Genomic DNA, 24,482 nt, shown 5'->3' on the forward strand with positions numbered 1-24,482 from the left:
TAGGACACTGAAAATAAAATATTTTAAAATTTTGAAAAAAATAACATAAATAATATTGCTAATTGTAGATTTTTTTTTTTGTAATAGAGAGATTAATATAATATTAAATAAATTTATATAATAGATATTCATATATATTTATGTAATTTATATTAAGTTTAAAATAATTTTTTTAAATTTAAAAATTTTAAAGATTTTTAAATAAAATATCTTAAATTAATTTTTTTGAAATATACTTTAGAAATATATACAACAAACATTTAATTTATTTTATTTTTTTTATCGTTAATTAATTGTTTTTAAATAAAGATTAAATTTCATGTAAAACTTTTAATTTCAGTCAAGCTTGACAATTTTGTTGTTTTTATGTTAATAGTTTTTTTCGATTTGACAAAATTTTATTAGAGATAAGCTTACATAATTAACTTTTAATCTTGATTTTCATTTAATTTAATAAATAAATACTCTAAGGCATCTCTTTTAGCAAATATTATTAATTTTATTTTATACCAATTTTATTTGCATTTTTGGTATTTTATTAAAGGTTAGTTTAATCTGAGCTTGTTAATTACTAAAGATATTATTTTAGAGCTCTTTTAGACTTTTTCTATGAAGTTTATGTAATAATATTTCATATTTGTATTGCTTTTTATTAAAATTTGATATAAAATACATGATATAATTGTACTTTTAACTCCATAAAAAGTATAATAAATAATTTAGTTATCACCTAAATCAATATTTACCAAACAAAATAATATCGCAGTCGAATATTGAATATTAATTTCTATTTAATTCAGTTTCTCCTTTTCATACGGTTTACCTATATAAGAATAATTATTAAAATAAAATAAAAATTCAATTCAAAAATCACATTTAGTTATTTTAAATAGTTTGAAAACTTTTTAAAAAATTGCTTATTACATAAGAAAAGGAGAAAGCTATATGCAAGAGTAGCTACAATTGATAAGACTGGCTAGAGTGATGTAATTTAGTATGAAAAAGCTTATATAATTCCTAATATAATTTTATATATTAGTTTTACAATATCCCAAAAAAAAAATTTCTCTTTATATTCTTTGGTAAAATATTCATAAACGACTTTATTTTCGAAACCATTCAAACATAAGCGCATTTAGTTAAGTTTAAAAATCAGAAACCCTAAAGGAATCAATAAAGTAATAAAATAAGCAGGAGCATGCACATAATAAAGGATTTTAAGTTGGAATTCATCACAATAAAAAGATAAGTAATCAGTTACAAAAGATTAGTTATCAAATGTTTAGCATTTAAACTAGATTAAAATTATAAGGAATTATTGAAATTGAATTAAATATATTAATAATTAATTACCAGCCTCAATATTTTGGTCAACATCGCATTTTGGGAATTGTAAACTAAAATCCACAAACCTAGAAAAAGTTCTGAAATCCAAAATCTTTATTTAAAACAAATTTTTTTAAAAAAGCAAGCTACAATAAAGCATAAGAAAACAAAGATCCAAGCTGAAAAATAAAATATAAAATTCTTTATCAGAAAATTTGTTTGAAATAATTTAGCCAATAAACAATCTGATATTCTAATCTAAGATGTAAATAAATTTCCTATATCGACAAGAACAGAAGATAATATTTTTGGAGTATTATTGTCATAATAAAGCGCAATCCCAATTACAAATAATTAAAAAAAGAGAAGTTTAACTGTGTTTGTAGGGTTTTATCTGAAATAAAAAACTTATTTCTAAAACATAATTTAACATGCTCTATACAGTAAATTATTCTCAATTTATCTTCGGTACTTGTGAGTAATACAAATTAGAATGACAATAGCTGCTAAAGTAAAACAAAATGGATACAGTAAATCTGAAGCCTATATTTCTGAGCATCTAATAATATTATTGAATTAAATTAAATAATTTTCTAAATTATATTTTAATTTACTTTTAACACTTTTTATAAATGCTCATATAATACGAATTTCCCCAGTATTTACCGGTGATATCACAGTCTTCACAAAGAGCGCCAACATACCCTATTAATATATGAAATTAGACTAATTTAATAATAATAAATTATTACCCATTTAACAATAGTAGTTTAAATCGTTAACTATCAACCTTTGCTTCTAAATTTATATCTCTTGTTGATTTAATTAATAATCGCCTAGGCAATTCTAACAATTATAAATCTCTGATGATCGCTGACTAACTCTCCAATAATTGGAAGTTAAAAAAATCTAATTTCCCATACATTTTACTTCAGTATTAGGACATTTAAAGCAGGTATCTGAATAAGTAAAACTGTAGGTATCGATGCAGGAGACGCAAAAGTTAAATTTATCTTATATGTATCTTTTTACTTAACCTATAGGGCAGTCCTGAGCGATTTAAACGTTGAGAAGAAGTTAATAATTTTTATCGTAGCCAACCAAAAAATTAGAACTATTATATTTTGGAATTTAAATCAAATCACTTGTTATTGATAGAACTAGCTATTAACCCATTATGCCATAAACTTAAATTTATTTATTTAGGATAAAAACTCCATTTTGTTATTATATTTTATTGCTTTTAATATAACCTTCTCCTTTTATTATTTTTACATTCAGTGTAACATCCTCAGGAATTTTAATTATTTCTTCATTAAGTCCAGAGTAGAATTTCAAGACAATATCATCCTTTTTAATAATAAATCAAATCAATATAAATTGAAAATATTTTTATTTAAATTTTGAAAAAATAATTGAAAAAAATGATGATACCTAAATGTAGCCTCCAGTGTGATTATCAATTTTAATTTAAATTAAAGAGGAATCCTAAAAATATTATAAAGTTTTATTTATATACACATGGAACGAACTTGGAGTAGTTTGGATATTTTATCCTTATTAATATGCCTTATTTTGAATAAAAGTGTTATTATAATTTTAACTAACGCTTTAGCCATTCTTTGAAGCAATAGCTCCTCCATACTAGGAATAATTTTCTACAAAGTAGTTTTTTTAGAGAAGTAACTAGTTTAACATGATATCATCATTTTAAAGATATATAGCTCCTCCAGATTATTAAGCAATATTATTCTAAAAACTACTTTCTTTTATAAGAATAGAAGAATTAACTATATAAATTGATCCTCCACTTATTAAAGCCTTATTGTTGTTAAAAATAGAGTTTTTGATAGAATTTTGAAGTTGATTTATCTAGTTAATATTTTAGCTTTACTGAAAGTACAATCCACCTCCAAATTGAGCCAAATTATTCCCAAAAACAGAATGTTGCACTTACAAACTTTAAGAATTTATTTGAATTATTCCATTTGTGCAAGAATTACAAATATTATTATTTACATTTAAAAAATTAATAGAACAGATTTAGCTATTGTAATAGGCCAAACTTTATTCTTGGCTTTTTTAGCTTGCTATATTGATAATATTATTGATATTTTTATTATTCATAATTATATTGCTAATAATACTCATTCTTGTTGCTTGAGCGATATAAATAAGATTATTCAAAAAAACACTTTAATAATAAGTATTGTTGAATTCTTAATAGGATTATGTATTTTGAACAAATATTATTTTCTAAAATATTTAGTCATTGATTAATTTTTAATTTATTTGAGTAATATCAATGCAATAGATTCTAAATTTAGAGTTTTCAATTGAAATTTCATAAGAGCTTTAAAACACAAATAAAGCTTTTATAGAGTTTTGAATTAAACCTTGGACTGAACTTGATATAATTGGAAATAAGCTTTGGAATTAGTTAGCTATTATTTCAATTTGGCTGTAAACTGTGACGTTCTTCATTATGACTACAGTTTTTCCAATTAGTTAACTATCTATATTGAGATTACTTCCTTAAAGTGAATAGTTATTATCAAAAATAACTGCCTCAATTTATACGACACTCCTTGGCATCACTGTGGTTTTTACTTAAATAGCTGCACCTTTATAAGAAGCAATATTAGATTTAAATAAAGATTAAAGTATAAGAATATTTAAATTAAATGATAGCTATCCATCTATATAAATTGCTCCACCTTATGATTCTAAATCATCACTGCAATATGCAATATTATTGCTAAATGTAGTATTCTAAATATATAGTTGTGCTTAGTTTTATGATGTCCAATATATTGATCCACCACTTGAGGCCATACCATTACTGAAAATTGAATTTTTTACCATCAAATACTCACTTTAAAGTGTAATAAAACCTCCATTTTTTTAAATCTTCAAATTTTAATAATTTTATTAACTCAAACTGATTTAATTGTCAAATAAACAATTATAAAATTCCATTTATTTAACCTATCCCTAAATCCAATTAAAAGGGTTATTTGATCCTAAATTTGTGAAGTTAGATTTTGAAAAAATAGCTCTAATTGTTGGTGCTTAAAAATAAAAGCCTAAAGATATTTGTCCTAGTAGTTTCTTAAATTTTTTAAATGAAAAAATAAATAAATGAAATAATTAATTAATTAATTATAAAAAATTTCATTAATTACTTGATTTGTTTGGATAATAGCAGTAAAATCAGAGAAATTCAAATTTGAAATCTGGACATTTATTTATTATTTAGAAAAAATGGAGATAGGAGAAGTGTTTTGAGTATTTTATGAATACAAAAGATTTACACTATGACTCTATATTTAATTTAAAAATATCCCTTGTGGATATTTATTATTATAAAGAAATTAATTATTATTTATGCAAGTTTAGCTAGTTTCGATTTTAATTATGCTTTTAAATATGTTTATGTTCTATTATTAGATGTTATCAATATTTATGTAATTTATTATTTAATTCAGTTGACATATCTAAGGAGTAATAAGCTCATTTTATGTTTAAGTTAATACTATCTTAGAAATTAGAACATTTACAGCACTCTCAACTAACAACAGCAAAAATGATAAATTATCTTGCATTAAAACATCAGATATTTAAATTGTGTTTATACTTTCAAGATAAATAGCAATCGGAGTCTAATCTGCTTAGAATTTATTTTTTAAAAGCTTCATACTCCTTATTTAGGTATTGCTATTTACTTATGTTTTAAAATGGAAGAATACATAGTTATTAGAACTAAATTAATTCTCTAAAATGGTTATTCCTTCAAAAATTGAGTATTATATAAAATTCATAGATTTTAATAGACTATCTTATTATTCAAAGAAAAAATAATTTTTAATTGTATTTTTTATTATATTTAATCCGCTTAAATTGAAAGTGTTAGAGATGAGAAGAGGAGTAACTTAACTTTACATTTAAGAAAGAGTATTTTAAATCAAGGTGAAATTATTTATAGTCATTGAATTCAAAAAATTTGAGTTTATTATTTAAGATCCTTTAAATATTTAAGTCTATTGAATAGTCATGTTACTTATAAAGATATTTACTTGCTACGTTGTAATATAATTTGGCTAAATGTCAAAAGCAATAGCTTTGTTATCAAATTTTGAAAGCAAAAATGTTAAATTCTGAATGTTCAATTAAATTGCAATAATATTTAATTAAATTAATGATGATTAATCTAAATAAACCTTTATTTTTATTTATTTTTAAAAAGAATAATTAAAAAATACTTAAATTAATTTATTTTATCATAATAACTAATTAAAATTTATATATATTTGAATCCTAAGATTCTGTCTTATTTGATTAATTAATTTTATTTACGGTAAAGGTTTATATATTAAGGCCACAATATACTAAGGCAATTTTTTAAAAAATTTTAATATCCTGTAAGTGAGATGTCTAAACTGGTATCAAGGTGGCCTTAATATATGAACCTTTACCGTATATGGATTTGAATCCTAAGATTCTACTTTATTTAGCATTTTTTATATTAAGTAATTTATTTATAATAAAAATTAATTAGATAAATTATTATTTGAAAATTAAAAAAGAATATTTGATTATTTTAATAAAAAATTATATTTGGAAAGAAAAATAATTATTTCATTACATCAGTGAAAGTTACTAAGCTAAAGGTTACATTTAAGGAAGAATCTTTGTTGTTAATGGATTTAGTTTAAATAAGTTATTACTTGGCTTCAATATATATATTTTCAAACTAGACTTGTTCTAAGACTAAATTTGCTTGATTTAAAGTTGAAAGCTGTAGTGTTAGATATTATTTAAGTAAAAGAGAATTTTATAAGGAAAGTAGCTGAGAAAACTAACAGTTTGTCAATGTAAATAAGTTTAGATTAATGTCATCCACGATTAAACCTAGTTAGCTATTAGTTAATTACTACACAAATTAAATATTATTTATTTATACTTAATTGAATCCAGATATATCAAAAATATTATTTTATTAAAATTTCATCAATTTTCCTGGGACAGATGTTTAACAAGTTATTTTCAAAGCAGTTGTTTCAAGAGATCTTATTTATTCTTTTAATTTAGTAGTAAAATTCTAAGGCCTTTGCTCTACACAAAAATCTCCTAAAAATATTAATTGTACTTCCAATTATTTCACTTAAAGTTCATTGTAGATAACAATTGCCTGATCATAGTCTATTTCATTTAAAATGATTTGATCTATCTCTATTTCGTTTAATCTATTAAAGTTAATAGGATTTGAAAAAGATCCATCACCTTTTCTACTATTTATGTCTAAACATTAGATATAAATAGTTTGTTATTTTTTAAAAAAGCACCCTTACTCACCATTCTCGCATAAGAAGCATTTTCTTCTCTCTTTATCAAAAGTTATTCTATAATTTTTAAGTATTTTACTTGAAGGTAAGGTGCTTTTGCATGAAAGGCATTAAGCATTATACATGTAAAAAGGATTAAATGATAAATCTTCATTATTTACACAAGTTTCACACCTTTTTTTGTTAATTGATATTAAATTATTGAATAATTATAAAAATTACATTAATGGGCAAAGTTGACAATCATTTCCAGTAGAAGTAAGAGATACCATACTCTTTACGTTAAAATCCTATATACTTTAATAGTAGAAAGTTCCAATAAAGTATAATTGATTTTTAATTAAAGAAGCTAACAAATCATAGTTGCACTGAATACATTGAGGCTAGTTATTAATTAAAGCGCACTAAAGACAATATTTTCCACAGTTGAGTTTTACACATAATTTTAATTATTGATCAAATTAGTAACCTTATTAACATTCTGTACAAATCAGTTAATAATTTGTAGATGTTGTGTTATAGTTTAATCTATCTTATATATTTAGAAAAGGTCTATTGAAAACAAGTATAGAGGTGTAATTAAAAGTTCTTGTTCCTAATTTCAATAAAAAATATTTTTTTTAAATAATAAATTAAACCATTAATTAATTATTTCTTTATTAATTTAACTAAATTAAATATTTTAAAATTAATTTTACAATTCTTATTTTGATAAAAAATTATTTAATTAAAACAATCAAATTTATTTCTTATTTTAAATCTGAAGAAAATTACTTTTAATTTAATTTATTTAAAAACAATAATAATCATTATAAATAGGTCCATACCTTCATAGCATTTAGAGCATCCATCAGGACACTTTAGACATCCGTTAATGGAAGGAATACTATATGTATCTTAACATGAAGTGCATTAATATATACTCATATTTGATAGAGTATCTAAATATGAATAGCATTCAGCACATCCACTAATCTAATTTTAAATAGAGATTTGTTAAGTTAATAGATAAATAAATGAATAAAATAAAATATACATTTTATTAGCAAATACTATCTTAGCATTTAGCTTGATTGTTTGATTTATCTAAAACTGAACCTTTACTACAAAAATTACAAATAACATTATAAGAAGAATTAGTTATGCAGCTAGTACATTTTTACTATGAACTATTTGCAACACATCCTATCATACAAGAAGTTAAATCTACTGATGCTATATAGTTTTTACTACATTATTTGCATATCTTGGTACTATAATTAAATACATTAGTATTTGTATAAGTCCATAATTATTCTGTTAAATCATACTGCTATGATCCATAAACTACTTTTTAACTACTATAATCGCAGTTTTACATGTTTTATACGCACGTTTTACCTTAATTTATTAACATATTACTTGTAATTTATAATAAAAAATAATAATTTAAGTACCATCATATGATAAAAAGTATCCATTAAGGCATCTAGTACATTTTTAAATGTATTTCATTTAACTAAAATCATTAAAATCTAATATCCTTAAATTTGATTTTTTCAAATTGAGAACAGAGTTTTCATTTTCTTATTTTGAAAAATATGAAGTAAGTAAGTAAGTAAGTAAGTAAGTAAGTAAGTAAGTAAAATGTATATTAAATAAATTTACCATATTAGCAACTAAGACAATAATTTCCACACTATTAGCATTTTTACAAATCATAGGATACCACATATTTCTATTGGCATTATAAGCAGATCAAAATAAAATTATAATATTAAGATAGATTTTATTCATAATTTATCTCAGTAATAAGTTAAGCGTAGCCAGTAATAAATGTTGCATACTAGCAATATTAACAGTTGTTAGGACATATTTAGCATAATCCATTGTATAAAACATAACCTATATTACATTGAGTACAAATTACAGTATTTTAAGAGCTCTAAATGCATGAAGAGCATTGATTTGTGCCTAAAAATGAGTAAAATTATTTTTTAAAATTGAATGAATGATTTAATATTACATGAGTTAGGCTAGTAAGATATTAGTTTATATGAATCAGAAACTAATTAGACTTAAAAATTAGAAGTTTTTAATGGACTTGCCACTATTTAAGTATTCTAATCGTAATAAACAATATAATTCTAACAGGTTTTGTAATTATTTTTTGTTTCATTCCTAATTTATCAAAGAAGTATTGATTTTATTTTGTTATGATGAATATATTTTACCATAATCCATACTCCGAAGAGCAATCTAAGCAAGAATATGTTGGAATATTTTTATAGTACTACTATACTTATGTATATTAATAAATATCAGTATTGCACTTAACACAACTTTATTATTTTGAAGATATTTGGTATAAAAAGTAACCTTAAATACATTATGTACAAAATGTTTCTGTTGAGCAAGAAAAACATCTATTTTAATATATTTTATAAAAATCTTAAGGTTGTTAATTAATTAGTTTCAATAAAATACCCAATTGGACATTTTTTAGTAATGTCTTTTAAGCAAAATTAATTGTCATAGCAATCTAGCTTTACATAAGTCAACTACATATTAAAATATAGTTATTACGGGTTAATAGGCTAAAGAGCTGATATTTCATCTAAACTATAGCATTTATCATCACCAGGATTAACATAATATTTTGGGCACAATAAGCATTTATTACTATTTTAAGATAATTGTGAACACATTCCTGAGGAATTTAAGCACAACATATTGCCATCACTATCAAGATTATCTACACTCTATTGTATGCACTTATTATTTTAGTTCTTTAGTTAAGTAAAACAAGAATTCCCGACTAACAAATCCAGTAGTTAAGTACCATTCACACAGTTTCCATTATTGTATATATTGCAGTAGCCATCAGGGCAAAAGACACATTTTTAGTTGTTCAGAGGTGCACAGACACCTGATTAAAAAATAAATTAAATTTATCAAAGAAAATATGTATATTCTTTAAAAAGTAAATATTCATATTTAATCATTTTCATTTTGTAATTTATCAAATATTAGATTTGAATTATTTTTATTTATTTAGCAAACGAATTAAAGAATTAATTTTAGATAATTTTATGGAAGATTTTTAATATTTAGACAGTGAAGCCATTATATTTTGATAGCTAGATGCATTAAATTTAATCATTTAAAAGTTTTACCATTTTAATCTATGCAGTATGTTACTGAAGGTTAAACAAGGTTCAGGCATGTATTTGATGAATCAGGGGATAAACATTAATCTATATCACAAGTTTTACAAGAGCCATTAAGAGCACATACTCCATTGATATCTACACACATACCTTAATTTAAGTCTATAAATTAACAAGTATGAGTTTTAATATTTAGGCAATATTTTTCTATGGCACACATAACCTAAAAAAAAAATTTTTTTATAAGTATATCATTAATGAAAATCTTAAAGTTATTGATATACAGCTATTGGTTAGTCTTATTTAATACATTTCAAAGTATCTTTTTCAATTCCTAAAAAATAAAATCTTAATAGATAGAAATATTAAAATAATTAATATTTTTACCTACTCTGTCTGGATTACTAAAATCCAGTTTATTGCACGAAAACAAGCCATCAGAATTTTCTTCCATACAATATCTATTAAAATAATATTAAAATTTATTTTACTTATTTATTCATTTCAATTATATGCTGAAAAAGTTAAGGTTTGTCTTGAAACTTATTTAATTTTTAATAAAAGCTAAGCAATAATAAATAAATATCAGAATTAAAAAAATTAATTATTTGAAACAATCATTTTAGCATTATTTAAATGAGATTAATACCTATCTTTAAAGCAGTTAGATGCACCATATTAACCTACACTTGACTACTGTAAACACAAATGAGTCTTATTTTCTTTGCCAGGATAATAGTTAGATAAAGGAACACACATTCCTTAATAAATGCAAAAATCCTATTAACATTTACTTGCTATAGGTTAGTTTTAAGGAATACATTTTTATGTAGTTAAATCTCTTCCTATCATATTTAATTAAGAAGGGTCACTCATAACTTAACACTGGTTGTTATTTTAAGTATTCAAACAGTATAAACCATCCATGCAGCCTATGCTATTTGCTAAATATTTAAATTTTAAATAAATTCATCTTTTTTAGCAATAAGTAATACGTGTATTTAAATCTTAGCATTATTGGTTAGAATTTTTAGCTCTATAAACCATGTTAGGATAATTAGGATCAAAATCTTAAAGTTACTCACATTTTTGTTACCCAATACTAAATAAATTATCAATTTTTTTAATAAATAATTTTTGTTGATGAATTAAATCTTCAATAAACTATGAAAAATAAATAATTAATTACTCGACTTACAAAATGCAATAATTCAATCCATAGCAAGTAAGGATAGCTTTATTTATAATGATAAAGTTAGATGAAACGAATATATTAATTTTATTTACTATTTGAAGTTATTTAATCTTAAGATACACAGAGCTATTAAACATCTACTCCAACAATTAAATTTCCTTTTGAAATTGTTCCTTGAGTGACACAATAATCTTAATTACTACCAAGGTCTTAATATAAGCAAGTACCCAACACACAAGTTTCTATTTAATCTCCTTAACCATTAGGATCTAAATATGGCAAGCAGTAACTAGTAGTTTGTTATCTTGCATATTTATTTAAAGTTTTTGACATCACTAAAGCTGTGCAGCAAGAATTGCCATTTTATTGGTCTAAACAAACTTATCCTTTCATGCATCTTTTTTTTAATTAAAAAATTGTATTCAAATTACCAATTTTATATTAAATATTTTTACCTAACAGCGTTATTCTAATCCATCTGTATGCAATATCCATTAGCATCTACTCCTACTCTATTTGAATTCAAATCAAATGAAAAGCAACCTTCTTATGAATTTGGATTCGAGTTTTGCTTCTGGATGCAGAAATTTTATGAGCATTTTATTATTTCTTTTTTGTAAAAAAACACAATTAAAAATTAATATGCAAATTAAATAAAATTTACTTGGATAAAATAAACCACCTGATGCACATGAACCATCAGAAACTTTACCCTGAATGATTGATTAAAATGAACTTTATTAATGAAAACAAAATAAAATTATTTACTTATCTGTTTGGTATAACATCACTTAAATGATTACATGATTATGCTACAGTATCATGGCATACATTATTGTCATTAAAATTACACTCTATGCTAATAGTTTAACCTTCTTACAAACACTGATGCCATGCATTCTTTCCAATAAATATAGAATTATATATTTAGCAGGTATTCCACTTTATGCAAAACCTATATGTTAATTAATTAAAATGTAAAAAATGGTTTTAATATTTTATGATTTACCCAACTTAACATTGAATGATGGTTCCTTGTGATACTTAATCTTACTGTAAGCATTAATATTTGTATGAGTCTACTCCAATATTCAAAGAATAATCTAATTATCTAATGTATCCATCAGAATCTTAGCAATAATTGCTTCTTAAATTTATAAGATCTATCAAAATAAAGTTAGTTTAACAATATAATTAAATAAAAAAGATATTACCAGCAATGTAACCTTTGTATAACGTAACTTAATTCAATACAGCACAACTACCATTTTCAGAAACAAACCCTAAATATTAGCTACTCTATGGATATATCACGCAAAATTAAACTGAGGAAATAACTTTGCATACATTTTATGGGTCTTAAAAGCAAATATCTAAAGGGTTAGTTGGTTATTAATAATTCTGAAGGCATTAATAATTAGATTAAGCTCTACCTATAAATAAATAATTTGTAAGAGTTTAGCATGTACCATTTTGTTAACATGCAAGACCGTTTCCTCCAAAAGAAGTTGTTTAATAGCACTATTAAGAATTTGGATCATAGCAAATTTAGCCAGTAGGATCTTAGCAACTAGTTTGTTTAATAATATAATTAGAATTTTTATAGAATTATTTATTTATTAATAGTTTATGTAGCATTTCAATTAAAATAGACTTAAGATATAAATTAAAATTATGAAAAAATTAATTACTATTAAGCTTTTTGTGAAACATTATTGCAGTAAAAGGTCATGAAAAGATATGAAGAACCATAAAAAGGAACACAAAGTTAATTTTAAACATTTCCAAACTAAGTTAGACAAATACTCTAGTAACAAGAACTTAAATCTATTATTTCATATTAATTTATAAATTTTTTTATAAGAAAATGCTTACTAATTTACCCCTATAAATAGTATTTAGCTGGGCGCATTACCCATTTTACCTCTAACCCTTAATTAATTAATTTTGTAAATTAAGAATAATAATTAATGATATAAATAAATCTTATACCACTGATTGAGGATTAGAGAAAGATACCATCAAGCAAACACCACCTGAATATGATAAACAAGCTGGAGGGTCATTATAACAAGCTATTGAATTCATAACATTCAAACCTGCACAATTATTATTTTATAATTTTGCTAACCTATTAGGAGAAGATCCTAAAGCAACACATTAGTTTTGGTCATCATCAAAGCATTTATTTCTATTTATTCAAATTTACAAAAAAATTTTGTATTTATTCATGTTTGTAAAAAAATAATTAATCATATTAATTGTTTTCATTTGATAATGTTTTAGAATTTGGAAATAATTTTTAAAAATTGAAAATATTTTACTGTTGAGTACATTATGTTTGAGGATTAATATTGTCATTTTTGTTGTATCTATCATCTTCTAAGTTTCTTTTTTCCTTTTCTCCTTGAACACAATCACCATTTTTTAAAACTTCCTTTTGAAAAAATGATTTGATAAGTTCAAATAAAATTTCTTATAATTATACTTAAGTGCTTGATATTTTGATACAATTAGCACGATTATCTAAAATCTATCTACAATATTACTGTTTGCATTAAATTTATACTTCAAAGAATTATTCATCAAAAATGCACTGATTTTTCTCTGTTATACCCTTTATTAAAAAATTTAATAAATTAATTTTTTGCTAAATCTTAAAGTTTACAATAACTGAATGAAAATTGTAGTCAAAACATGTATATTATTAATTCTTGTTCATGTGCTCACAAAATTATTTTTTGCAAATAACTTTTTATTCATGATATTCATTTTAGTTAACACAAAACCCATCTATTGTTTTTCCCTTGTATTATTAATTTATAAAAATATGATTGATAAAAGTTATTAAAAACAAAAAATATCTATCTACTGACACTTTTGATAACTTCTATTTTTTTCTTGTTAATATTTCCAAACAATAGTCTCTAAATTTAATTATTTAAACAAAAATTTAGAAATATAAAAACATATCAATATTACTGATCGAAATAATATTCAGAATATCTTTTTGCTAAATTAACGCATAGAAAATAATCGTTAAATTATCTACCAGGAATCCCTTTGACTATTTCAGCATTTTAATTCTAACAATATCCCTCTTTGATTTTAAGAATCTCTTTTTTTAAATTAAAATATTTTATGAAGAAATAAATAAAATATAATATTTGACTACATTAAGGTTCCCCAAAATCAGAGTTGCTTTCATTTAAAATAGCACATTGATTATTATGTTTGATAATTGCAACATATTTAATGCTTTCGCTTATATTTACACACATATTCTTTTCTTTAGTTATGCAAACGTTTTTATCTTTACCAAAACAAAAATCAACTTCTTCATAAATATCTGAATTTGTTATACACAAACTCTATTTTATCTATTTTCCTATGTATTTTTATCCGTCAATTTCTTAGCATTAGTTTTAAAGATAATCAAAGCACTAATTTTTTTGATCACATAAGCAGTTAAAAAGCACAAATAATGAGCTAATGTATAATAAATAACAACAGCTTTTCATAATTAATTATTTTAATCTTTAATATCTCTTTATTATTAATTTATTATCAATTATTTATCTTTTTTTTTAAAAAAATTTACAAATATACTAAAAAGTATCTGCTAATTATTTTTAAACTAAAAATTGATCAATAAATCATGAAAGCAAAAAAATTGTAAGTATAGCAATTTTTAGAGGATTATTTTAATATCTTTTTAATTAAGAAAAATTTTTGCACATTATTTCAATTTGTATTTCTACTCAAATATAAGTAAAAAATATCTTAGTCAGTCTCTTTATTTTTTTAAAATAAATTCTATTTCATAGAATAATTAGCTTCGTTAACATTTATATTTTAAATTATTTCATCTCTTGAATTTTTTTTAACTTGCATATATTTACCATTTATTTTTTATATTTCGTTACAATTTAATTAAAAAGCAGAATCTATTTCTTAAATAAAGAATATCTTCGAAAACATATATTAATTACTAAATTAAAAAAGAAATTTTATCATAAGAGAATCAAAATAATCTTTTCGTTCGTTTCAAACGAATTATTAATCTCATTATTATCTCAGTACTTCATTTAAGCTTAGATATCAAAATATAAATATCAGCTTAGAAACCATTTTTTATATTTAATAAAAAAAATTTTAAGATGATTAATCTTAGTTGATACATTTTAAAGTAGACTTTTTTTTGTTTAAGATTATTTTAAAATACTTAAATAATGCTAAGAGGTTATATTTTTTAGTTGTTTTCAATGGGTAAAGTATAATCAATACCATTAATAAAATTTCATTATTAATTGAAATTATAATTATTTTCAAGTCACCGTATGTATATTAATTGATCCTTCATTATTTATTATTTAATACGAGAATATTATCTTGAAATTTAATATAAAAGGTAAAGTTACAGTTTACTAATAAAAACTGAGATTTGCCTGCAATCAAGATTACTAATTTTTGATTAATTACAAAATTTTGAACAGAAAAAAAACAATTAATGTTTATATAAGCAAAAGGTAACAATCTATTTATTAATTTGATTGATTGATGATAAATACTAAATTATTTTGCAAATTTTTGTTTCTTTATAATTTTTAGAAATTAATTCCAAATAATTTAGCGTAATATAGTCAATTCCCTACTCAAAATTTAGTAATTAGGATGGATATTTATTCTAATTATTTCTTTAAATTAAAAAAATAATTTAAATAACAAAGATCAAAATAATAATTAAATTTATTTTCACTCAAAGAAAAAATAATTTTAAAAACATTCATTTATTTGTAAAAAAAACTTTTTAATTTAATTTAAATTTTTTAAAAATTGTTTGATAAAATCTTAAAAATATAAAAACAGTTTAAAAAATTCTTTACATTTTTATAAATAAAAAATAATATATTTTATTGAAATTAGTATAAAAAATAATTAATATCAATATCTGTAATTTATTTTTGTAATTTCTTCAATATCTTACAAAATTGATTATCAATTCAATAACATGTGATTTAATTTAAAATAAGTATTTTGTAAATTAAGCAAATTTAATTAAGTTTCAAATCAGTTCTATTTTATTTTGATGATATATATATTATTGTGAATTATATTAATTGTTAAAAAATACTAAAAAAATATTCATAAAGTAAGTTAATAACATAATAATAAGATATTAATATTTAATTTATTTCAAATTATGAACAAATAAGTTCTAATCTAAAAAAAGGGAGGTTAATTTAGTTTAAATTTGTAATCAAATGTAGGACTAAGCAAATATAGAAGTTTTTATTGCTTTATTAAAAAAAAAAAGAATCATTATTTGGAACCTTTTTATTATAAATTATTTACATTAAAAAATTATATTTAGCATAGTTGAATGATTTTAGTTAGTTATATTGCTTTAGGTGCGATTGTTCTACTTATTGCTATTTTTATATACAATCTTATCCTATATCCCTAAATAAGATTGAATCTAATGAAATAAAAGCATGGAGATAAAATCAAAACATTTTTCCATATTGGTGAAGGTATTTTTAAAGAATATTATACAAATTTAACTTAGAAGAAAGATAGCGTAGCATTTATAAGGGGCATACACTAAAAAAACATTAAAGCTCTTGCTTATAATCTTGGTACTAGAATATGCTTAAACTTTGTAGATCCTGAGCTTGTCAAACAAGTACACTAAAATCCAGAAGCTTTTCGCAAAAATGATGCATCTTTAGCAATAACATTTTTATTTGGTAATTCAATCCTATTCGCAAAAGGAAAAAGTTGGCAAAGACAAAGATAATTTTTAGGCAAGTCTTTTCATTTCGAAGAGATTAAAAACTATCTACCACTAATTAAAGAAATTTGTGATAAAGTTTTTGAAAGAGTAAGCGAAAAACTAACTCAAAACGATCAATTAGAGATAAATGCTGTCAAAATATGCGAATAAGTCACTTCTGAAGTTGTTTTTAGGGCATTTTTTGGGTCAACTACTTAAAATTTAGTCATTACAAGATAAGATGGAAGCCAAATACCAATTGCTGATGAACTCATATAAGCAATCATGAACTCATTTTAACTCTTAAAAAAAGATAAAATAGCTCTTTTTAAATATTTAATTTTCGGAAGAAATAGCACTAAGTTCCTCCGCACCTAAGGAGAGCAAAGCATATTAAATCGCTTGATTGCTATTAAAGAAAGCTGTCTCTAAGTGGTTTAATAAAGAAAGAATTAACTATAGAATGATCCTACTTAAGCAAAAAAAAACTTTTTAGATTAATATTTGTATGATATGATAACAAATAAATAGAGTGAAGTAAATAATGAAGAAATTATTGATAATTTCTTAGGACTTTTTTTTGCAGGAACAGACACTACTGGAAATATGACTGGAGTTGCTTTGTACTATCTGTCCAGGTATCCTGATATTTAGAAATAAGCTAGAGAAGAAGTCATTTAAATCCTCTCTTAAAACTCTAATAAAAGAAATCATAGTGAACTATTTAGCCAGTTAACATTTGAAAATCTATAAAACATGAATTTGATAAACAGTATTTTAAAGGAATCGTTAAGGTTAATCCCTCCTGCTATAGAAGTTTTTCCTAGAGTAGCAATTCATAACATGAAAATTGGCGAATTCTAGATTAAAAAAGGAGATTTAGTATCTACCTATTTCATTTATAATTAATCTAACCCAGAACTTTATCAGGATCCAGAAATATTTAATCCTCAAAGGTGGATGAATGTAAAAGAGTAAGTCTTTTATATTTATTATATTCTATATTTATAATGTATCTTCTTAATATAAATCAAAGCTCATAGAATAATTTCAACTTTACTCCGTTTTCACTAGGCCCTAGAAATTGCATCGGTTAGCATCTTGCTATGATTGAAGGAAAATGCATGCTTGCTTGCATATTACTAAACTTCGATATTTTACCTAACTATTAATAGGAAGTTGTGAAGGAATTGAGAGTTATTTATGGATTCCAAAAAGATAATCTCATATATTTTAAATAAAGGAAATAAAATAATTGATTTTTCATTATTTTACTGTTTTAGCTTTAAAAAATAAAATAGATTGAAAAATAAATAACCTCATAAAACATTTTCTAAATTTTATTTTATATTTTTTTTATCCCATATTAAAACTTTATTTTTTTGTTTGCTTGCAATAAATATTAATTTCTTTATTATCTGAAGTTTAAAATTATATTTTTTATTTATTAATATACTTAAAATAATATCTTTATTAATATTTTTTATTTGTAAAATTTTTAAAAAGTCTTCTCTACATCAAAAATAAAAAATTAAATTATTTAGCATAATTTTTTATAATTAAATATAGTAATTAGTTTTGTTGTCGGCCATACTAAGGTGAAAACACCGGATCCCATTCGAACTCCGAAGTTAAGCGCCTTAAGGCTGGGTTAGTACTAAGGTGGGGGACCGCTTGGGAAGTCCCAGTGTCGACAACCTTTTTTATTTTTAATAATAAATATTTTTTTATTATATTTTAGTTTAAATCTATTATTTATTTTTTACAAAAAAATTAAATTAAAATCAAAAAATTATAAATGTTCACTTATTAATAGTCATTCTTTCTAATAAGTTTTGTTGTCGGCCATACTAAGGTGAAAACACCGGATCCCATTCGAACTCCGAAGTTAAGCGCCTTAAGGCTGGGTTAGTACTAAGGTGGGGGACCGCTTGGGAAGTCCCAGTGTCGACAACCTTTTTTATTTTTAATAATAAATATTTTTTTATTATATTTTAGTTTAAATCTATTATTTTTTTACCAAAAATAAAATTAAAATTTCTAAATTATAAATGTTCACTTATTAATAGTGATTCTTTCTGATAAGTTTTGTTGTCGGCCATACTAAGGTGAAAACACCGGATCCCATTCGAACTCCGAAGTTAAGCGCCTTAAGGCTGGGTTAGTACTAAGGTGGGGGACCGCTTGGGAAGTCCCAGTGTCGACAACCTTTTTTTAAATGAAAATATTTTAATTTTGCTATAAAATTTAATAAAAATAATTTTTTAAATAAGAGATAGACTTTAAAATTTTTATTAAATTATATTAATTAAAATAAAAGATTTTTGAATAATATTGATTACAGACTAGTTAATTATTGATATTCGGGTTTATGCTTACTCAAATTAGACACTCATAAATTAATTTATTCCCTCAATTAATTTGTATTTTTGCTTAAATATATAGAAAAATTATCATGTAATTATTTATATTTTTATTTCTTCTTGTAATAAATACCTTTAAAAAGTTTGCTCTTTTCTTAGGATGTAAAAACTATATAAATGATCAATATTCTTAAATTTTAAATTTTAAAACTGTTTTAATTTATAAATTGATTCATAAATCAACTAAAAGGAAATAAGTATTAAGATAAAATTCAAGCTAATTTTGAAAAAAATTATGTAAGTCTTTTAGTTTAATATCAGAATTTAATAGAAATTTGAAAAAAAAAATGTAAATCAATCTACGAAGAAGTTTTTAATTTGACTATAAATAATGATAAATTGAATAAGCAAAAATATAAATGAATTTAAAAAAAGAAAATTAAAAATTAGAATATATCTTTCATGCTATTGAATTCTATTATAATATCATTTGTAATAATTTTGATTATTTACAAATTCTTATTATACCCAAAACTCAGATTGATATAAATAAAAAGAAAATATGGTGATAAAATTAAAGTAATTCATCATTATGGACCTGGCCTTCTAGTGGAGTATAAGAAGAGTTACACCTAAAACAAAGATAGTTTAAGCTTTTTACGCTAGATGGCTTATTAGAATGGAAAAAGTATTTAAGCTTATGCCTTTAATATTGGTACAAATGTGGGGTATAGTTTTGTTGACCCTGAGCTAATTAAGTAAGTTCACTAAAATCATGATGCTTTTTAAAAAATTGATGTAAGCTAAGCTATTGCTTACCTCTTTTCTAACTCCTTGTTATTTGCAACAGGAAAAAGCTGGTAAAAGTAGCGTTAGTTCTTAGGAAAGTCTTTCCATTATGATGAAATTAAAAATTATTTTCCATCGATTAAAGATATTTGCTTAAAAGTTTCTGATAGAATAAGTGAGGAGTTAATATAAAATCCAAATAAAGAAATTAAAGTTGTCAAGACATGTGAATAAATTACTTCTGAAGTTGTGTTTAGAGCATTTTTTGGAGCTACTTCTGAAAATATTTTTATTTCTACTGAAAACGGAAGCACAAAAATACCCATTTCGTAAGAATTAGTTTCGGTAATTATGGATTCGTTTCGCATCCTCTAACAAAGTAAGTTGATTTAGCTTAAAAGTTAGTTATTGAAAAGAAAAACCTTTAATATATTCCCTCTAAAAGAAGAAAAAAAATTACTAAACCGCTTAATTACACTAAAATAAGCTTGCAAAAATATTGTACTAAAAAGAAAGGAAGAGCTTGTTTCTGATCCATCTCTCTATAAAAAAAATTTCATAGATTTATACTTAAAAGAAATTATTTAAAATTCTAATAATGAAATAACAATAGAGGAAATAGTTGATAATTTTTGTGCTTTGTTTTTTGCAGGAACAGATACTACAGGAAATATGACTGGGGCAGCTTTATATTTCTTATCATTAAACCCAAAGATTTAACAAGAAGCAAGAGAAGAAGTAATGCAGATAATTAAATAGAAAGCAAATAGCTCAGACTTAAAAGATATTTATAATTATCTATCATTTGAGGATCTCACTAAATTGGACCTAATTAATTCAATATTAAAAGAATCTTTGAGACTTCTTCCACCTGCTTCAGGAGTACTTCCTAGAATTTCCAACAGAGATATTAAAATTGGACAATTTGAAGTTAAAAAAGGAGATCTTGTAAACACTCATTTTATTTACCACCAAAGTAATCCAGAAGTCTATGAAAATTAGGACTAGTTCAATCCTTATAGATGGATGAAAGGAAAAGAGTAAAACATTTTTATATAATTATAAAAAAATTAAATAATTTTTAAATAAATATAAATTAAAAGGTAAAATAATGCATTCAATTTTACTCCTTTTTCGTTAGGACCTAGAAACTGTATAGGATAACATTTGGCGATGATAGAAGGTAAGTGTATTCTTATCAATTTTTTAATAAACTTTGATATAATGCCAATCCCATAGAAGCAAGTTTAATATGAAATGAAGGTCATTTATGGACTTTAGCCTGATGACTTAGTTTATTTCAGAAAAAGAAACAATTGAAATCTGTTTGAAAAACAATGAAAGAATATAAATAAATATGTATTTAATTTATACAGTGAGTATATATGTATGTAGTCTTTTATAAATTTAAAAATAATAATTTGTTATTTTTTTCTAAAAAACTCAAATTAAAGATATCTATTTATTTTTATTATGCCATCATTTATAATTATTCCAATTTTTGGTATTTTAAATTTTTATTATTTCATTTGATATTATTTATTTTTGAGATTTTTACCATATGAGTATAGATAGTATAGTATTTCCATGTTTTAAATTCTTGTTGATATTGAATATTAAAAATTATTTCATTACTAGATATATAAATTTTTAATCCTATGAAAATCATACATCCTCAGCTATAGACTCAGCGCTCGCCTTAAGGATAAAATATCATATTGTTAATATCTGTAAGGATATATGCTAAATAATCATGAATTGAAAGAGGTAGTATCTTAAATATAGATATTTACATTTTTATATTGTTAAGTGAAAAATATCTCTTTATCAGTTGTTTATTAAATTGTAATATATTAATAATTTTATGATTCTTAAGCATAAATCTGCTTTTTCTAGAGTTTTAATTTGTATCCTTGACCATCTATTTATCAATAATATTTAATAAAGAATTTTTATAATAATCAGAATATTTGATTTTATCTAGTACAAACATACATATAGATTACTATTCCTTTTTAATCTTAATAAAACAATATTTTGATTTCAAATACGAATTATAATTCTTAGAGAATATTTATCATTTGAAAGCATGTATTTTAATAAATAAATTGCAAGCTAAACTTTTATTACAATAAATAATTCATAAAAATGAATTTTTTCTAGAAGTGTTATTTTTTTATTAAAGATTTTTACTTTTTATTTAAATGTAAGATATAATTAGGTGAATTATATTAACATCTATCTGTTCTAATTACCTTTTGCAAATGTAATAATAGAAAAGAAAAACTCATCGTAAATAGATTTAAAAATTAGTATATTGCTTTTATTAGCTTACTCTTTTTTAATTTTACTTCTTTATTTTAAAGTTGCATTAAAAAAAAAGAAAGCATTAAATATAACCACAAATTTTATTGAATGTTATAATAAATTAATTTCATTTAAAATAAATTAGAATAAAAACAGAAATAAATGATATTTGTAGCAATATATACTATTTTAGGAATTTTGGCTTTGATATTCGCTATTGCCTTATATAATCTCGTTTTCTATCCATATCTAAGGCTCAAAATAATGAAATAAAAATATGGTGATAAGATTTAAGTGTTCTTTAACATTGGAGATGGAATACTCAAAAAATACAAAAACGATTTGGAAGATAAAGGTGATAGCTTAGCATTTATTCGTGGTATGCATCAAAAGAATTTAAAAGCTATAGGTTTCAATTTAGGAGCTAAAGTAGGATTAAGCTTTGTAGACCCTGATTTGATTAAATAAGTGCATTAAAATCATGATTCTTTTCATAAAATTGATGCAGCTATGGCTATAACTTTCTTATTTGGTAACTCAATTCTGTATGCAAAAGGTAAGGATTGGCAGAGATAAAGATAATTCTTAGGAAAATCATTCCATTTTGAAGAGATAAAAAATTATTTACCTCTTATCAAAGAGGTGTGCCAAAATACATTTTAAAATGTTAATAAATAATTGGCTCTAAAGGAGTAAACAGAAATTCAAGCTGTAAAAATATGCGAACAAATAACTTCAGAAGTAGTTTTTAGGGTCTTTTTCGGATCAACTTCTTAGAACTTAGATATAAAAAAGGAAGATGGAACTAGAATTCCTATTGCCCATGAGCTTGTAGAAACAATAATGAACTCTTTTTAGCTGTTATAAAATGATAAAATAGCTCTAATAAAATGGCTGTTATTTAAAAGAAATAGCACTAAGTTTTTAAGAACTTAAGGAGAAGAAAGTATACTCAATCGCCTGATTACTGTAAAGTAAACATGCCTTTAAGTTGTGATCAAAAGAAGAGATGAGCTCTTTAAAGATCCATCTTAAGCTAAGAAGAACTTCTTAGATTAATATTTAATTGATATGATTTAAAACAAAAACAGTAAAGTGACATATGATGAAATAGTTGATAACTTTTCTGGTTTATTTTTTGCTGGTACAGACACAACTGGCAACATGACTGGAGTTGCTCTATATTATCTTTCCCTTTATCCTGAAATTCAGCAACAAGCTAGAGAAGAAGTGATTAAAGTTCTCTCTTAAAAATAAAAGGAAAAGAAAACTGATTAATTATTCAATTAATTAACTTTTGATGATCTCTCAAATTTAGACCTAATAAATTCTATTTTGAAAGAATCTCTAAGACTAGTTCCTCCAGCCAATGAAGTGTTCCCTAGAATAGCTGACCATGATATGAAAATAGGTGACTTCTAAATTGAGAAGGGAGATTTAGTTAATACCCATTTTATCTACAACCAGTCAAACCCTGAATATTATCCAAATCCAGATATTTTTGATCCTTATAGATGGATGAACGCAAAAGAGTAAATTTTATTTTTATATTCATTCTTAAAAAATAATATTTAACTAAAAATAGTTAATAGAACACATTTCACTTTACTCCATTCTCTTTAGGTCCCAGAAATTGCATAGGTTAACATCTAGCTATGATTGAAGGAAAATGTATGCTTGCAAGCATTCTATTATAATTTGAAATTTTGCCAAACCATTCAGCTAAGATTGTTAAAGAAGTTAAAGTTATTTATGGGTTAAAAAATGATAACATCATTTTTTTCAAAAAACTAAAAGCAAATTGAGGATGAATGATTTGAGCTTTTACAATCAAAAAAGCTTAATAAAAACATGAGTTTTTTAAATTTAAACTATATTTTTTATAATTTGTTTGTATTACTTTCAAAATTTTCAATTAAAATAAGTAAAGTGACTCTTTTATTTCTTCTAAGTGTTAAGAAAAATAAGTCGATTTCTAAAAAAGAAAGAAATAAATAAACAATTTAAATTTTTTATTCTTTATAAATCTTAACAATAATATTTGTTAAAATAAACTTAATTTAAAAAAATTTTATTATTTATTTTTTTTAAATGAATAATTTCTTAGTTGATAAACAGAAAATAAAATAGAATTCATATTGAAAACATTAATTAATTAGCTTATTATATAATTTTTAATATTTCTTTTATTAAATAATTATTATCAAAAATAAAATTTCTGATTATTTTATT

At 22.9% G+C, this 24,482-nt stretch overlaps 5 protein-coding genes across 5 annotated transcripts; 3 read left to right on the forward strand and 2 right to left on the reverse strand. All coding sequences in view use genetic code 6, as the record gives it.

Moving 5' to 3' along the window:
• Positions 1–317: 317 nt before the first annotated feature.
• On the reverse strand, positions 318–14,296 carry TTHERM_000198199 (transmembrane protein, putative; the record flags this gene model as incomplete). The annotated part of the gene is made up of 37 exons (XM_012795343.1): positions 318–823; positions 925–1,294; positions 1,354–1,885; positions 1,941–2,031; positions 2,079–2,676; positions 2,761–4,437; positions 4,512–5,546; positions 5,972–6,845; positions 6,894–7,266; positions 7,499–7,646; positions 7,708–8,051; positions 8,108–8,236; positions 8,319–8,624; positions 8,677–8,831; positions 8,885–9,076; positions 9,138–9,579; positions 9,827–10,043; positions 10,105–10,154; positions 10,208–10,281; positions 10,470–10,764; positions 10,816–10,922; positions 11,010–11,055; positions 11,108–11,412; positions 11,471–11,624; positions 11,680–11,728; positions 11,784–11,970; positions 12,025–12,178; positions 12,230–12,585; positions 12,707–12,842; positions 12,899–12,947; positions 13,008–13,206; positions 13,340–13,452; positions 13,504–13,632; positions 13,684–13,821; positions 13,888–13,942; positions 13,998–14,133; positions 14,191–14,296. The coding sequence occupies 37 exons, from the start codon at positions 14,294–14,296 to the stop codon at positions 318–320; spliced, it is 10,827 nt and encodes a 3,608-aa protein (XP_012650797.1).
• Positions 14,297–16,398: 2,102 nt separating this feature from the next.
• Positions 16,399–18,050, forward strand: TTHERM_00198200 (cytochrome P450 family monooxygenase; the record flags this gene model as incomplete). Its single annotated transcript, XM_001007001.2, has 2 exons — positions 16,399–17,765; positions 17,828–18,050. 2 exons carry the CDS (start codon positions 16,399–16,401, stop codon positions 18,048–18,050), a joined length of 1,590 nt encoding a protein of 529 aa, XP_001007001.2.
• Positions 18,051–18,607: 557 nt separating this feature from the next.
• TTHERM_00198207 (hypothetical protein) lies at positions 18,608–19,187 on the reverse strand (the record flags this gene model as incomplete). Its single annotated transcript, XM_001471045.2, has 3 exons — positions 18,608–18,746; positions 18,851–18,999; positions 19,134–19,187. 3 exons carry the CDS (start codon positions 19,185–19,187, stop codon positions 18,608–18,610), a joined length of 342 nt encoding a protein of 113 aa, XP_001471095.2.
• A 240-nt stretch (positions 19,188–19,427) lies between these two features.
• On the forward strand, positions 19,428–21,946 carry TTHERM_00198210 (cytochrome P450 family monooxygenase). Its single transcript, XM_001007002.2, has 2 exons — positions 19,428–20,983; positions 21,047–21,946. The coding sequence occupies exons 1-2, from the start codon at positions 19,617–19,619 to the stop codon at positions 21,261–21,263; spliced, it is 1,584 nt and encodes a 527-aa protein (XP_001007002.2). The 5' UTR covers positions 19,428–19,616; the 3' UTR covers positions 21,264–21,946.
• Positions 21,947–22,358: 412 nt separating this feature from the next.
• TTHERM_00198220 (cytochrome P450 family monooxygenase) lies at positions 22,359–24,055 on the forward strand (the record flags this gene model as incomplete). Its single annotated transcript, XM_001007003.2, has 2 exons — positions 22,359–23,782; positions 23,836–24,055. 2 exons carry the CDS (start codon positions 22,359–22,361, stop codon positions 24,053–24,055), a joined length of 1,644 nt encoding a protein of 547 aa, XP_001007003.2.
• Positions 24,056–24,482: the final 427 nt, after the last annotated feature.

This window comes from Tetrahymena thermophila, assembly GCF_000189635.1.
Source record: "Tetrahymena thermophila SB210 genomic scaffold scf_8254815, whole genome shotgun sequence".
Classification (NCBI taxonomy): domain Eukaryota; phylum Ciliophora; class Oligohymenophorea; order Hymenostomatida; family Tetrahymenidae; genus Tetrahymena; species Tetrahymena thermophila.